Below are 17,196 nucleotides of genomic sequence, written 5' to 3' on the forward strand. Positions count from 1 at the left end.
TACTTTCTTTTATCAATACTATTTTTATAGCCATTCAATTAATTTTATCTGGAACATTTTTAATGGGCTATAAGAACTAATTAGGACTTAGCTCATTATTTTAAAGAATATTTGGAAATTAAATGGTTTAGAATGTAAATTAAAATATAATTATTCTTTCCTACACATGAACAAACATAAAATCTTGACTTTTGGGGGAATTTTTTTAGGGGGGAGTGCAGTGATGGGTGAGATTCAGTGTATCATGAATATGTATGTATAGAGAAGGGATAGTGGACAGAATAGAACTATAAGATTCCATTTTCAGGGTTTACTTAAAATGTTGATTAAACATGCCATCCCAAAGTCTCTTTTCAAAACTAACTTCTCATTAGACTATATTCAATATTAGTCCCAAGAAAAACTGTGAAATAGGAAAAATGTGCCTGGCACTTGATATCTGGTGCCCCTTCCTATACATTCCACCAGCCTCAGGTGCCATGTACCTCTCTAGTGATCCCATATTATCGCTATGCTATATTACATATACAAAAATATCACATGTATATAATATGCATCTGTAAATAGATATATGTATATATATATATATTATACATGCTCATATCCTTTTCTTGTAACAGTATTTATTATTCTTGCTTGTGCTACTTTGCACCTTAAAGGCAGGACTTTGGGTGGCTAGTCTTTCATTTTTTTAATCTATGACCCTGAATGCTTTAACCAAACACCAGATGTTGGCAATGCTTTCTATTGTGTCACTGGCTTTGCCAAGTTTTTTTTTAAATCAGATATGCCTCTTTCTTGGCATAAGGCTCAGATCCTTGCCAGCCTCTAGAGCCCATCAGTTTCACTGCTTCTTATTGAATTTCTTCATTGATCCAATCCCAAGCCTCTAGAGACATTGGTGCTATTCCCTCCACTAAGTCAACTGAAGGTTTCCAGTGCTGTGAAAATTTTATTACATTAATAAAATACACTAGAGTTTTGCAAATACTCCTGCTGCAAGTGTTTTTATTAAATCTTTAGAGCATTTTCATTTTGGCAATATTTATGCTAAACTCTCAATTGTTCATTCTTGTTCAGTACCATCTCCTAGGAAGCAATTTCAAGCATTTACAACCCTTCATGTTGGCTTAATCAGGTTTAGAATGCTAATTTTCTCTTCATGACAAATTTAGGATTTAACTTCAGAGCATTCATTAATGTTAAATGAAGTCATGCAGTTTAAGCTCATGCACATTTAGTGAAAGATTTACATTTTAAAAATTTTAAATCCAAGTTCAAAATGGAATTCATTATCTTTTATTCTAAACCCACCCTTCTTCCAAACTTCCCTATTTCTGTTTATCACCAAGTCATCAAGGTTTAGAATCTTGCTATTCTTCTTGTCACCTGTCTCTCCTTCTTCCCACATATACAATGAGTTGCCAATTCTTCTCCATTTCTACCTAAATGACATTTCTTCCATTTGTTCCTTTCCCTCTACTCTCATAGCCACCACTTTTCTTCAAATTGTTGTCCCCTCTCACCCATCCAGACTATTGCGAGGGTCTCCTAATTGGTCTCCCTGACTCTCCACAAAACTGCCAGTATGATTACCAGTGGCAAATAGTAAGGACTGAAATGCATATAGACTGGTTGCCCCTAAAGCATGTGTCTGATTGAGTCACTCTTCTGCTCAATAGACTAGAGTATCTCTTTTCCCCCAAGGAACAACAACAACCAAAAAATCCCCCTCTATTTTGTCTTTTAAACTTTATAATCTGGCTTTAAACTCCATTTCCAGTCTTTTTCTCCATTTCTCCTCTTCATAATTCCATCGTTGAATTAATATGGTTTTCACACTATCTTTCACATATAAATCTGTCTTCCTCCATCTTCTGCATAAAAAATATACTATCCCTAACTCTACATTTTGAAATTCTTATTTTTCTTTAAAAATCAGGTCAAGTACTATCATCTACATAAAGCTTTCCTGATCCCTCCCCCAACCATTAGCATCTTCCCTTTCCTCCCAACCAAAGTAACTTGTCTTTATTTTGTATGAATTTATATAAATATGTTATTTTTCACCAACCATTTTTCACCTTTGAGGAAAGTTCTGTTTTTGTCTTTGCATATACAAAGCCTCAAATTAATTTTCAGATGGGAATTCAATAAAGCCTTGCAGAATTTGATTGATTTCTGGAACATGGCTTCCCATGGTGAGTCTTATAAAATAATGTGATACTCCCTTCATTCCCAGCTCACTCTTCTGACTGCTCCATTTTGCCAGCAGTTGCTTTGGCCCTGCTCTCTTTCTAAAGGCCTGTGCTCTTAAATGGTCTATCTTTGGTCTGTGGATACCCTATTGATGCAGGGAAGATGTTATGACCTATCTGGGGAATTCTGTAGTTCAAAGTGACTCCATTCCAGGAGGGGAGTAGCCTTGGATTTTTCACCTTTCCTACAGCTTCCCCCTTCCCCCAGCTTTTGGTTTCCAGTTACTTGACCTTGCCCATTGACACTGGTGTGACAGGAGATGACATGTTGAACTTAGAGATCATGCACCTTGGGACAGGAAGAACCAGTGCATATCATGCCCATTGAAGGATACCTGAACCAGGTGCTGTCCAAGCCACTACAGAAGTGCATTTAAGAAGAGGCACTGCCCCTCCTCAGGCTCTCCTTCCTGGATTCTACCTGAAAGGATGACTAACTCTCTCTCTCTCTCTCTCTCTCTCTCTCTCTTTCTTAGGCCACGTGCTTCAGGCTTAGGTCCTCTGAGCACCATGGGCCCTCATGCCATGTGGCTGGACTAAGCCAGCCCTCATGACTGTGTGTCCCTAACCCATCCTCAAAATGCTTGCTATTTTTCTAAAAGTTTTTAAACTATATACTTTGTACACTTCTATAATAAATTCTCGGCAGTTTTAAATCCCAGGGCTTATGTGAATTCACTCACTATTCAAAGAAACTCTCATTCTTCATCTCTCAATCTTTAATTGGCAATACCAGTTCTCATCCACTACACTTTCACCCTTTACTACTTCATCCCTATTGCCAACTCTGCTTTGTGTTTTTTCTTCAATTTTTAGACTATATTATATTTGTTTTCTGGCATGTAACATAATGCTTGACCCATAATAAACAGCTAATAAATGCTCTATCATCTCTCAATTTATCTCACAAAGTCCATCTGTTTCAATCTCCTATGTGATTGACTTCATTCTTCTTTGTACTGTTTGCTACTCTCATGATTTTATATTTTTGATTCTAACCTGGCAACTTGACACTGATTTTTAAACACTTTCTTGAGTCCTTTTGGTTTTATTTCTCTGTCCTGCAGCTAAACTCCATTCAACGTAACTATAGTAGCTCACCTTGAAGGTACTATGCTCTCCAACTTATAGCTGTAGAGTCACACGAAGGTAAATTATACTGTCAAAAGGAATCTATACATCACTGCTATATCATATATATACATATATGAAATATATTATTTGTATATAGTTGCTTGAGTGTTATCTACTCAATTCCACTGTGAGTTTCATAAGAGTAGAGATAGTTTTGTCTTTCTTTGAATCTGTGTCACTAAGCAAAATACCTGCCACATAATAGATACTTAATGAATGCTTGTTGATTAACTATTTAAAAGAGATGGCTAATGAGCAGGACTAAAAGGAAGGAGTGATTACAGAGAACTAATATATTTCAGATACATGTTATTCCAGATAACTAATTTCTTTTTTTAATAGCTTGAAGATAGATTGGATGGAGGAATGCTCTAGAATTGATATATTGTAGCTAGATTTTAAGACTAGGTCAAGATTACCCATTTTCTTCTTGGTTAAATATCAGTGGGACAATTTGGAATTTGGATTTGGAAAGGATTAAATGATGATACCCAAACTGTAGTAATGAATGGTTTAATGCCAATTTGAAGGAAGGATCTTAGGCACCTGCATTTGTCCCTGTTCTGTTTTTATCAATGACTTTGATAAAGGCATAGAAGAATACTTATCACATTTGCTGATAACAAGTGATAGCTTATACTGATAGCTTACCTATTAAATGGGAGAGTGAACATGAAATATAAGATAACAATGGACTAGAGCATTTGAGGGAACAAATCTGATTTTGTTGTTATGGAAAACTCCTTCTACTAATGTTGATTAAAATCTACTATTCAATTTATAATTTTAGAGCTGCCTAGGGTTTTGAAATGTCGTGACATGCCCAGTTTAGCACAGCCCACATATTTGAGAGATGAATCTTGAACTCAGTTTTTTAAGACTCCAAAACTATTTCTTTATCCAAAAGGATAAAATGAAATTTAGTAGTGAAAAATACAAAGTCTTGCAACTGGGCTAAAAAAAATAAATTTCAAAATGTGCTTAGACTGTCATTTATAAGATCTTGGGACACTCAGGGACTACAGAAGCATAGTGTCCAAGACTGGGGACTGATATTACCATTCTTCTTTGCACTGATTTGAATACAGTATTCAATTTGAGGACACAAATAAGTGCTAGAATCCAGTTTGCTAGGCAAACAGGATGGTACAGAGACTAAAAAAAACATACCTAGTGAGTTCAATTGAAGGAATTAGATGTTTAGCCTGGAGAAGAGGAATTATAGGCTGCTAGGTAGCTCAGTAGATAGAACACTAGACATGGAGTAAGGAAGATGAGTTCAAATCCTGCCTGAAATACTAATTAGTTGTATAACCTGGACAAGCCATTGAACTTTCACTTGCCTCAGTAGCACCTGCCTCCCAGGCTGTTTTGAAGATAAACTGAAATAAAATTTGTTAATCTTTGCAAGCCTTTAAGAATGATGTAAATACTATTTTTGTTGTTATTTTTAGCATTATCTTTACCACTCATGACTTAAATGATAAGGAGCTTACTAGGAGAAACCTTTCTCCTCCAAAAGGAGGGAAAATGGGCAAAAGCACAGATTTTATTATTAAAAAAATTCCTGGTATCAGTTATGACAGACACACAATCTGCCATCTTGGAAAAATTTTAGATACATTAATAGCAGCAGCATTTCCTCATTAACCTTTGATAAGATTTTTGGGAAAAGATTGTTCCTTTTTTAAAAAAAAATTGAGAATCATTGGATTGAATTAACATAAGATTATATTCATGTTTGCCCACTGACTAGAAGACTGAGAAAGCCTATGAACCTATGCGTTAGCCTAAGCTATTTCCTTATTTTCAGTTTTTGTGCTTTACTTACCACTAGAGGTTCAGTGCGTGGACGAGGTAAGCAAGAAAAGGTCTCTCTTAAGAAAGTTGTGATCTCTAGGAGAAGTTGACAAGCTGCCATCTTGAGGGCAAAGGGGCAGCCACATTTGGTAGGGTTCACAGTGCCTGTGAAGTAAAATATTTTTATTTTTTTGCTAAGAGGAGAGATAGTAAACAATGCAGAGATACGGTTTGATGGACATCATTACACATGTGTAAAATAAAATCATATATATATGTATATGAAAACGTTACCAATAAATGTCAAGTTGAAGACTAATTCCTTGGAGGGTTGTCTAGTCACATGTATACTCGCTGATCTTCTATTTTGCTACTTTCTAAAGTAGCTAAACTAAGATAACTTTTTGAATACTTTACCTACCTAAAAGATCCCAGGAGTGGGGCAACTAGGTGGTGCAGTGGATAGAGCATCGGCCCTGGAGTCAGGAGGACCTCAGTTCAAATCCATTCTCAGACACTTAATAATTACCTAGCTGTGTGGCCTTGGACAAGTCACTTAACCTCATTTGCCTTGCCAAAAAAAACCTCTTAAAAACTAAAAGATCCCAGGTGATGAAAACCAAATAATACCAATTTTTTACTATAAAATTTAAACAGATTCAGGTTATTCTAATTAAATATGACAGGTTGACAGAGTAAATAGCATGATAATCTTGACCTCAGAAAGGAAAATCAAGAATTTAATTAATTTTTTTTATGCTTGTTAATTATTTTACCATGAAAAAGCCACCAGGTGATGCAGTGGAGAGAACACTAGGCTAGAGTCAGGAAGATCCCAGTTCATATTCCACCTCAGACTATTATTAACTGTGGGATGGGCAAGTCACTTAACCTGTTTGGCTCAGTTCCTTCAACTGCAAAATGGGAATCTTGATAGCTTTTACCTCCTAGTGTTGTGAGGATCAAAGGAGATAATATTAGTAAAGGGCTTAAGGCAGGGCCTGACACATAGGAGGTGCTTAATAATTTCTGGTTCCCTTCTTGCTTCAGTCAGATCTCTAGTTTTTAGCTCCCCTCCATAGCGATATGATCCTTGATGGGAGAAAGCACTCTAGGAGTTTCTGGGCAAAAAAGTCCTAGATCCTTTGCATACTTGTGTATAACATAAAGCCATAGGCATAAAATAAGATCTACTTAGCAGGCAGTGGAATGTTCCAGTGACTACTCCTTGTATCATCCTGCTCTGAAGAGAAGCTAGTCTGATTTGAGCCTAATCTATATAACTAGGTTTTATCCCATTTACTTGATGTGTTGCTGTGGTGACAGAACAACTATGAAATGCCCTTACTTTTATGATGAAGAATGCTTAACATCGATAAGACTCAGCATTCCCAAAGGGTCAGAATGATGTTTATGAATTCAAATCCCATCTCTGACATTTACTAGCTCTTTGACCATATACATGTCATGTAAACTCTACAAACAAAGGAAAGAAGAAAGCAAGTATTTATTTGTGGATAAATGAGGTTAAGTGACTTACCCAAGGTCACATAGATATTAAGAATCAAATGGCTGAGACTGGATTTGAACTCAGGTCTTCCTCACCTGCTTATTGTTAAGTGTTATGCTAAATTGTCTTACAAATACTACCTCATTTGATCATTTGATATAGGAGGTAGATACCATTATTATCTTGAGGCAGACAAAAATAAGTGATATGTCCAAAATCATGCAGCTAGGAACTGACTGAGGTCAAATTTGAACTCAGAAAGATGACCCTTTCTGACTTAAGGCCTGGTGCTCTATGTAACTGCCCCATATATTCCTATCTATCTCTCTATCTGTCTGTCCATCTATCCACCCGTCCATCCACCCACCCACCCATCTACCCATCTACCCACATACCCATCTACCCATCTACCTTTCTTTCTTTCTTTCTTTCTTTCTTTCTTTCTTTCTTTCTTTCTTTCTTTCTTTCTTTCTTTCTTTCTTTCTTTCTTTCTCTTTCTCTCTCTTTATTTCTTTCTCTCTCTATTTCTTTCTCTCTCATCTATCTATCTGCCTATCTATTTATCTGATCTCCAGCCTCCCAGTTTATTTTTGAACTAGACCTCCAATTTCATTTGTATAGGCCAGGAGAGTCCAATGAGGAAGCTTTGTCTGGTGATACAGGTTAAAAAAGCTATTTTGCAACTAAACAGTCCTAAAACATTGTTTGGCTACATCGAGAGGCTAAATGATTTACTCAGAGTCACTAACTCCAGGGCCAGCTCTATATTCACTATATCATATTACTGCTTTGTCTGCACATAGTAGACACAATATTTGTTAATATTAACTGAATTACATTACAGAGGGCTTTCTTTAACAGGTTAAATGGCAAAGTGGATGTATAACTTTCCCAAGAGTCAGAAAAATCTAGGTTGAAGTCTTATTTCAGACATATGTGGATTGTGTGATCCTGGAAAAGTTGGTACACTTGGCAACTCTCTAAAACCATAATTTTTGAAGTCCATGCCAACTTGTATTGGCAGAGAGTTTTCTAATACCAGTCCCATTCCTATAAAAATATGATGGGAAATTTCCCTCAGTGCTAATCTCTTTTATAGAAAGGGAAGACCACCTTTAGTTTATATAGGGAGTAGTAGCTGTGGGCTTTAGAGAATCTACCTTAGCTGAGCAATTGTTTCTTTAAGGCATTGCTTTATTGGATTTAGATTGAACCTTGGTGAAGGCATGTGGTCAGCAGTCCTTTTCTTCCCATCAAGGACCATGGAAACAGCATTGTAAAGGTCCCTAGCAACATGATGGTGGCAAAGAATACAAATCTATCATTTTAGAAAATGTTTTTCATCTTCTGTGGTTGAGTCACACTAGCAATTATTTCAGATGCTAGGCTCTTCAGATGTTGCTAAGTGACATTTACTAGGCTGTTTGCATTATTTTCTCTGTCTGCATTTTGTTCTCAAGGCTGCCATCCTGATTCATCACATCAACACTACAAACACGAAAATGTTTCTGAACAAAGGGCTTCCAATTGAGGTGCATTAAAGACATTTTGTTCTAAGGCCTCCTTTGAATTTCCTTGTACTGTTTCTGGGACTAATATTACTGAGTTCTTAGAGCCAGCACAACTGAACACAAAGGTACTTACATCAGGGATTAACCCACAGAAGCCTCTTATTGGTATCTGCCTCAGAGTACTCCCATATGCTTTCTTTAGAAAGCAAATCTTACTTTAAATCATCTTTGTTCTAGATGACCTCTGGCAATCCAGAACAGTTCTGGGAATTAAAGAATCATACTTCGGATCTTGAAGGAACCTCAGAGCTCCATTGAAATCACCCCCTTCATCCTGTAAATGAGTAAACTGAGGCACCTAGAAGGTTTCATAGTTGTTGGAAGTACAATGCCTTCTCCACTATGACACCTTGACCCTCAATAAGTATTAATCTCTCCACATTACAGATGAGAAAACTGAAGGTCAGAGAGATTACATGATATTCCTCCAACCACAAAGACTTCCACTCTCTCCTGGTCTTCCTCAAATGCTAATTCTTTCCTTCTGTAATGATCTCCAATTTACTCTGAGCATATGTGGATATGTATATTTGAATACCATCTTTCCTACTAGAATGTGAACTCTTGGAGAGCCTTTGCATTTCTTTGGATTTACAGTGTTTTTCACAGTGTCTGGCACCTAGTAGGTATTAAATAAAATCTTGTTAATGTGATATGTTATTAAGTGGCAGAGAAAGGTTTTGAACCTGGGTCTACTTCACTGTATGTCCAAGACTATTACATTCTAATGATTCCATTAAATGATAAGAGATTTATTAAGTCTGTACCAGGAGGGACCTGCATGGCATTGTGTCATATAGTGTACTGTAATATGATGGTGAGATAGGAACCAAAGCAATATGTCCTCAGTTGATATCTGAAATGATCATACATGTTCTTCCATTACTGTCAGTGGAGAGAGATGGTCCAGTGGAGAGAGTATGGGACCTGGGAGTCTGGATGATGTGAGTTTGAATTCTGTTTCATACCCTTTCCTAGTTATGTCACTGTGGGCAATTCACTTAACTTCTGTTTGCTTCAGGTCCCTTATCTCTTAAAATAGGAATAGTATCTATATTGTTGTGAAGATTAAATGAGCTAATATATATGCAAAATGCTTGGCAAACCTTAATACACATAATACACAAATGGTAGCCATATTAATATATGTGCATAGAGCTAAACTACAATCACATTCTTACAGTTTGGCTTTATGAACACATACAACAATAGTCTAGATCATTTATGTTGGGCTTGTTTGTTTGTCTTTGGTTCAGTCTTGTGGTTTCATTGGCATAGCAACTCCCAGGATAAAAGTCCACCCACATATGCAAATAACGGGAAGAATTGTTCTCCAACTTCGATTCTTAGAAGGTTGGCTCTAGCAATAAGAGCTTAAGTGATTTGCCTGTGATCACATGGCCAAGAAGGGCCAGAGTTCAAACTTGAACCTGTATATATTCCTGAAACCAAGGTCAACTCTCTCTTATCTAAGTCAAACTGCCTCTCATCAATGGAAGAAATGAAATACATAAGTATAATATTATCATCTTTCACTCCAGATAAGGCAGTGGCACACTCACACACACACATGCTATGTGGTACAGTATGCACATATACATACACAAATGGTCTTGGAAAGGGACATATATGAATCTCTTTGGAGTTCTGTGATTCTTGACCTAAATTTTATTATAGCTATTAATATAGAATGTCAGGTATTACATTTTTAATATGGCTGTAAGTTCCTTCCTTCCTTCCTTCCTTCCTTCCTTCCTTTCCTTTCTTCCCTCTCTCTTTCTCTCCCTCCATCTCTTTCCCTCTCTTTATTTCTTTCTTTCCTGTCTCTCTCACACTTTCTCTGTCTCCCTTCCTCCCTCCCTCTCCCATCCATTCCTCTCTCCCTCCTTCCCTCCCTTCCTTCCTTCCTTCCTTCCTTCCTTCCTTCCTTCCTTCCTTCCTTCCTTCCTTCCTTCCTTCCTTCCTTCCTTCTTCTTTCTGTTTTCAATTGGATGTTGAATACTGATATAATTCAATTAAATATTTCAATACTTCTGTGGCCTTGGTGATTTGAAAGTATTTCATTTTTATTTTTTAATCTCTCTCTACTCTGACTGCAAGTCAGTTTTAAAATCACAGGAGAGGTAGAAGGGGGGGACTTCTGAAATGCCAGTAATTTTCCATAACTTTAAGCAATGATAGATATTCTCTTTGAAGGTGATGGGAACAATTTTAATATTTGTGCAATGGTAAAATTTAAAAGGACAAATACAAAGGTGAATGGAGGTGGGGAAGACTCATTTTGAGTATGACTTTTGCCCCTATTCTATATTTTAAGCACCCCTGTCCACATGCTTTACAAACATGCACAGCAAGAAAGGGTGAAGCGTGTGGGGAAGACAGGGAAGTGGCAAGAATATGAAAGAGAAAAGAGAATTAAGTGCTCTTTCTAAAGCAGAGGTTCTTACAAGCCGGGGTTCTTGTAGTAAAGGGAGTCTCCTTACTGTCATCTAAAAAGTCTTCTTCCTCATCCTCTTTTCTCAGCTTCCTCTTGGTCTCCTCATCATAAATGAGACCCAATAGATTAGCCGGACTCTCGCTTTCTCCATGACACAGTTCATTTAGTCGGACACCAATTGCCTGCCAATGGGAGGGAAAGAATAAAATAATAACAACAACAGTATAATTTTGGTTTCTGAGAATGGTTGATATTATAGAGAATATATCACAGCACAGCATGCTGTGCCTTGGCAGTACCATTTTCCTGATTTTACAAAAATGGAAACTGAGAAAGAGAAAACACGGAGTTGGAGTTGCATATAAACAATATACACTTTGTTAATTCTATATGAATAGGGATAGGCACTGGACCTGTGATAACATTGATAAACCATCACCAAATGAGGAAATTCTTTGTTGTTGTAGATAGTGAATGTGTTAATTAATATTTCTCTTGACTCCATGGATGGTTCGTTTGATAACAAAGATATAAGGGAATAGGTAATGACCTGATGCAAAGGCTATTGCTACCCCCCCGCCCCAAGTCTGGATAGTAATGAACTGGGAGGTTTGCATGCATTCTACCATGGAAGTTGCCTTTGTGTATACCACAAGTGGAGCACTTTCTCTGCACTGCTTTTGTACAATCTAGGGGGTTTCTTACATGATATTACAAGTGAGCAAGAAAAACAAAATGAACTCAAAAATACAATAAATTTTGTACATAATTAGTGTTATTGTTCAATCAGTTTTTCAGTTGTGTCCAACACTTTGTGACCTTATTTGGAATTTTCTTTGCAAAGATACTAGAGTGCTTTGTCATTTCCTTGTCTAGCTCATTTATAAAGATGGAAAACTGAAGCAAACATGGTAAAGTGACTTGTCCAGGATTACATAGCTAGTAAATATCTGAAGCCAGATTTGAATGCAGGAAGATGTCTTTCTGATTTTAGGTCTGACTTTAGTGTATATATTATGCCATTTACCTGCCTACACATAGCTTCAATATGCAACTATTTCATCAAGAATAGGATATATTTAAACTAATACAGTAATGGCACATGGATAGAATTTTTTTTATAAAGGTTTAAAACAATAGATACCATTATATCTAGAAATGCAAAATTATTTTATTAGAGCACCATCAGAATTTACCCACCCATTCTGACTCTCAAATATGCAAATTATAAGCTAATTCACCAGGAAGTAGCTGGTTGCTCAGTGGATAGAGAAGAGGACCTATACTAAGGAAAACCTCAATTCAAATCCAGTCTCAGACAATTACTAGCTGTGTGACCCTGGGCAGGTCACAACTTCTAATTGCTTGACAAAATGGGTTGCCACTGGTGAAGAAAATTCCAAAACACTCTATAATCTTTGTCATGAAACCCCAAATGTGGTCACAAAGGGTTGAATCCAAATGAAAAATGACTCAACAACAAAAAATTCACCAAGGCTGACCAAATTATCTATTTTAATGTTCCTTCCCTTCACTCTATTGTGAGGAAATCTGGGGTATCATTATAATGAGCAAAGTAATGGATAGACTCCGATGTCCTGGGTGTTCCACCAATGAAATTAAGAGCTGAAATCCAGTTATTCTTCTCTTCCCTATTTTAATATTGCCAACTTTTCTATATCAAAAACATTCTAGGTATATATATTCCAAGAAGATTACTGGTAAAAAAAGAGAAAGGCTCCATTTATGTCAATATAATGAAAACAGCACAAAGAACTGAAAGCAAAGCAGATGGCCATCAAGGAGAGGACTGACTAAACAAATTGTGGTAGATGAATGTATTTAATAAGAAATGATGAATATGATGAATAGAGAAAAGCATAGAAAACTTCCATAAATAGGTATAAAGTGAAATTAAAAAGCCAGGAAAACAACAGAAGGACTACACAATGTAAATGGACAGGAAAATAAAGCAACTAAAAATAATCAAATATAAATACGTGAAATTATAAAGAAGAAGCTTGACCCTGAAGAAGAAATTTGAGAAGTGTCAGTCTATTTCTTTCCCTCTGATAACAATTATCGGGCTTTGAACAACTAATAAACACGTATGGTAACCTAATTTATGTTTGTTCTTTCTTTAGACCAAATTCGGGGTGGGGTGGGGAGGCACTAACACAAGATAGTTTAATTCTATTTGTTCCTCATTGGGACAAACTCTGGAGGTTAAAACATGTAATTTAATTTTTTATTAGGACCAAAACTCAAGAGGTTTGCCAGAAGACCTTTGCCTGATCTCTGGGTGGAGGGGAAGGTCATGAATATGAATCATTGGATAAAATGGCAATTTCTTCCTACATATTAATAGTATTGCTTTTTTCTCTTTCTTTTTTTTGCTTCTGGCTTTCAAAACCATTTTTTTTTGTCATGAGAGTTGACTCTTTGGAAGTGGGAGAGGAGTGATATAGGAGGAAATCTAGGTTAAAAAAAGCAAATAATATCAATGAAATCTATTTTTATAATAAAGAAAAAGTATGATATACAAAAAGGTTATGTGACATCCTAGTTCAGACAACTGGCAAAGAATAGAGGTGGGATACGAATCCAGGTTTCTCCTGATGCCAGGACCAACTTTCTATCATACCATATCTAACCATTTCTTTCCTTCAAGGACCAACTAAAATGTTACCTTCTCCACAAAGTCTTCTTTAATCCCACTTACATTCTCTCCCCTCCCCTCCCAGGAAAGTGAAATCTTCTTTCCTCAAATTTCTTTTAGCCTTTTTCCTCCTCTGCACTTCTGGTTCTTTCCTTTGTCATATTGTATAGAGGACTGTCAGTTCTTTAAGAGTAGAATCTGTGTCTTATCTTGCATCTCTAATACCTAGGACAAGAGTGGGTGCTTTAATAAATATCTGTTGCATTGAATTCAATTGAATTGAATTCTGCCCACATCAAGATTTTAAGCAAATTACCAAGTAATAATGTTTTCTTTGATGAATACCAAATCAAGGCAGGCATGGATTTGGCTAAAGCACTCTAAATAAAAAATGCAATTAGTGTTGAATTCTTTGTACTCAGGGGGAGCATGAGCTGATCTTTCAGAGTAAGTGGCAAACTCAACCATTATCAGGAAAAAAGAACTAGCAGTGATTTAAAAAGTTCCTGCAAAATAATTTGACTTTAGCTCTAAACCTGATAAGCTCCAGCCAAGCATGACTAATAAGGGGAAAATACAAAAGGAAACCCATAAAAACAGACTGCTGGGGATGAACTTTTCATAATAACATCTGGAGTCTCATAACTTGTTTTCCCTGAGGTGACAGGCTTTCAACTTCACTTGTGCTCAGGAACAAACTGGGAGGAGCTATACAGAGAAAATATTTGATTCCCATCTGTTAAAAGTGCTAAGTAAAGAGAATGACTGAATAGGTTTTCAGATAGGAGGGGAGGTAAGAACTCACTGGACATCTCTGAAACATTTTGTGGATATTACCAGGGTTAGGGAGCAGGCAAGGAAGGAACATAATCTCCTGAGGACTTCTAAACATAGTTTCTGAAATAACTTGTTCATTTTAAGCATATAACAGTAGTCACCTGGAAGCCACATGATGAGTGGAATAGAGAATTATTGTTAGCTCCAGGATGGTCTAAGCTCAAAAAAGATTTCTGACTCCTATCGGTTGTATGACCCTGGGCTGGTCATTTGCCTTCCCAGTACTCTTTGTAGAAAAGATGCCCTACTTGAATTTGTATAAAGGTTTTTCTTATTCAAGAAATTATTTATGCCGATAAGTTCATAAATAACTAATTATTTATAGCTATTTTCACTTTTCAAAACACTGCACACAACTACTTCCTTTTTTCCTCATAACAAAACTTGGAGAAAACTTGGAGCTTTGCATTGTAGACCAATGACTGCCTTAGAGAATAGCAGGTAAGGTATGTTAGTGTTCACAATGTAGTGGTTTAGAGATAACTAAATCCATTTTGCTAAATAGTAGCAAGGAACAGGTTAAATTAATAATATATACTACCTGTGTGACTTTGGACAAGTCATTTCTCTATAAAATGAGGAAGTTCATTTAGACAGAAGAAATACTACAGAAGAAATCCTACAGAAATACTACTAATCAGGGAAATACTACAAACCATAAATTACATGATAACCTGGAATTTTAATCTCAATATCCCAACTTCTTTTTGCATCAAACACCATACCAATTCTCACAGAATGAACTCACAGACAACCCACTTTATTTTTCCTATGAATTTCTATTTCAATGGTTAGGGAGAAAAGCGTCAATGTTCTAATCTATAAGACATGCTTACTACCCCATTTTACTCAATTTTAACAAGAGAAGAAACAACTGTGGCTCACATCTCCCCATTGGTAGAAGAGCTTGGCTGCATTCCACTGTAACTTTTGATTTCGCTTGTTGCCCACGATTGGTGATCTGCCTCGGGAAAGGCCTTTCTTCGTGATGTTGACATGGTGTCCCTTCATCCACTCGGGCCAGTTTCCACGGTTGCAGCGGTGAACAAAGCGAGCACACTCCAGGAACAGGGCTGCTCTGGACACTACTGGAGCTTCCTGATTCAAATTGGATGAAAGAAGGAAATCAGATATGATTAAAGCAAAAAACAAGCAATTGCCCAAGTTGGAAATAAATGTGCCATTTGGGAAACAGCAATTGTGTGAGAGCCTCAGAATGAACAAATAATTATTTTAATCTACTTGCTTATACCTCCAATACTTTTCATTTTTCTCATACTGGATTTCCAAAATGGTGTTGGTTTAATGTAGTGACATGAGGTCCACCAGCTTAAGTATTTTGGATGAAGAAGAATAAAAATTCAAGTGAGTTTTTTTCTTTTGAGTTCATTGATTTTAGAGACAACTCAACAATACTAAATATACATACACACCCACCACCACCCACCTTTGTACATTCAGGGGGCATCTGTGCCATGCTTTGGCATGCAAATCAAGGTATGTGGTTAGAGTGCTGGGTTTCACTGAATACATAGAGGAAGAATGATCCTTATAATGGAGCAGGCAAACATTCTAGTTCTAGTCTTTCAAGCTCTTATTTTAATAAAATGCTTGAGCATTTGGCCCCTCCCCCCCCAACTTAGTTCAATATGTGTGAGGTGAATAAAAATAAAATTCATATTGTTCTACTCAACAGAAGATCTTGGTTACACTCCACTGAAGATCATTGTTCAGTTTGTTGGCTTAGCCACTGAGACTTAGTTTAGTCATCTGTGAAATGGAGATAATAATACCTGTGCAGTCTACCCCACAGAATCTTTTTTTTTAGGTTTTTGCAAGGCAAATGGGGTTAAGTGGCTTGCCCAAGACCACACAACTAGGTGATTATTAAGTGTCTGAGGCCGGATTTGAACTCAGGTACTCCTGACTCCAGGGCTGGTGCTCTATCCACTGCACCACCTAGCAGCCCCTCTTAAATTCTTCTTACAAGTTATCACATCACAGTATTTTTTAAAATGAGGTATTAAAGGTAGTAAGAATAAACAAATTATTATTTCATTTCTTTTAAATCATTTTACATTGTCAGGTATGTTTATCAACAAATGAGATGTTGGGACAGCTAGGTGGCGCAGTGGATAGAGCACCGACCCTGGAGTCAGGAGTACCTGAGTTCAAATCTGGCCTCAGACACTTAATAATTACCTAGCTGTGTGGCCTTGGGCAAGCCACTCAACTCCACTGACTAGCAAAAACTAAAAAAAAAAATGAGATGTCAGTGATAATTGTAAGTTAATTAATTTAATTGTCAGCCATATATTGATATAATGAATCCATGGAGAATTTGGTAAAATGATTTGAGAGAAGATGGGTAAATATGGGTGGTATTTTTGGATTATAAATCAGAAAGGGTTTCATCTATTCTTTGGTAATGCTTTGAAGCAAAATCCCAGGTCCAATATGTTCTTTAGCTTTCTATTCACTGAGTTCAATTATGGTTGATTTTTATTACCTTTAGGAATCATTTTATTATGAAATACAGCCTAGACAATATATATATATATATATATATATATATATATATATATATATATATATATGTAGATTTAGAATACATTTTAAAATAACCAAATGAACAACCAAGCATAATTCTTTACTATCATGACTATGATTTTTATTTGTTTATTTTTATTTTTATTTTTTATTTTTTTGGCAATGGGTACAGCTTGGTAATTATTAAATGTTTGAGGCCACATTTGAATTCAGGTCTTCCTGACTTGGCTGGTGCTCTAATCCACTGCACCACCTAGATGCCCCTTGGCTATGATTTTTTAAAAAAAATATATACAGTTTTAGGATGGATAGTTTAGAGAATTCCTTCCCTTCCTTCTTTTGCTCTCAATAACTGCAGGACCCTGTGTTTAAATTGTTAACAATATCAGTTTTTAGTTCTAAGGAATTTTACAAAGTAAAACTCAAGTATCATTCTAGCC

General features: G+C 36.4%; 1 protein-coding gene across 1 annotated transcript in view; it reads right to left on the bottom strand.

Moving 5' to 3' along the window:
* Positions 1-17,196, bottom strand: part of UNC80 (unc-80 homolog, NALCN channel complex subunit) — a 214,262-nt gene that overhangs the window by 99,398 nt on the left and 97,668 nt on the right. The window contains exons 24-26 of the mRNA XM_074191473.1: positions 15,092-15,304; positions 10,757-10,892; positions 5,224-5,357 (exon numbers count right to left, since the gene is read on the bottom strand). Coding sequence (XP_074047574.1) covers positions 5,224-5,357; positions 10,757-10,892; positions 15,092-15,304 — 483 coding nt within the window. The remainder of the gene's footprint in view (positions 1-5,223; positions 5,358-10,756; positions 10,893-15,091; positions 15,305-17,196) is intronic.

This window comes from Macrotis lagotis, chromosome 6 (assembly GCF_037893015.1).
Source record: "Macrotis lagotis isolate mMagLag1 chromosome 6, bilby.v1.9.chrom.fasta, whole genome shotgun sequence".
Taxonomy (NCBI): Eukaryota; Metazoa; Chordata; class Mammalia; order Peramelemorphia; family Peramelidae; genus Macrotis; species Macrotis lagotis.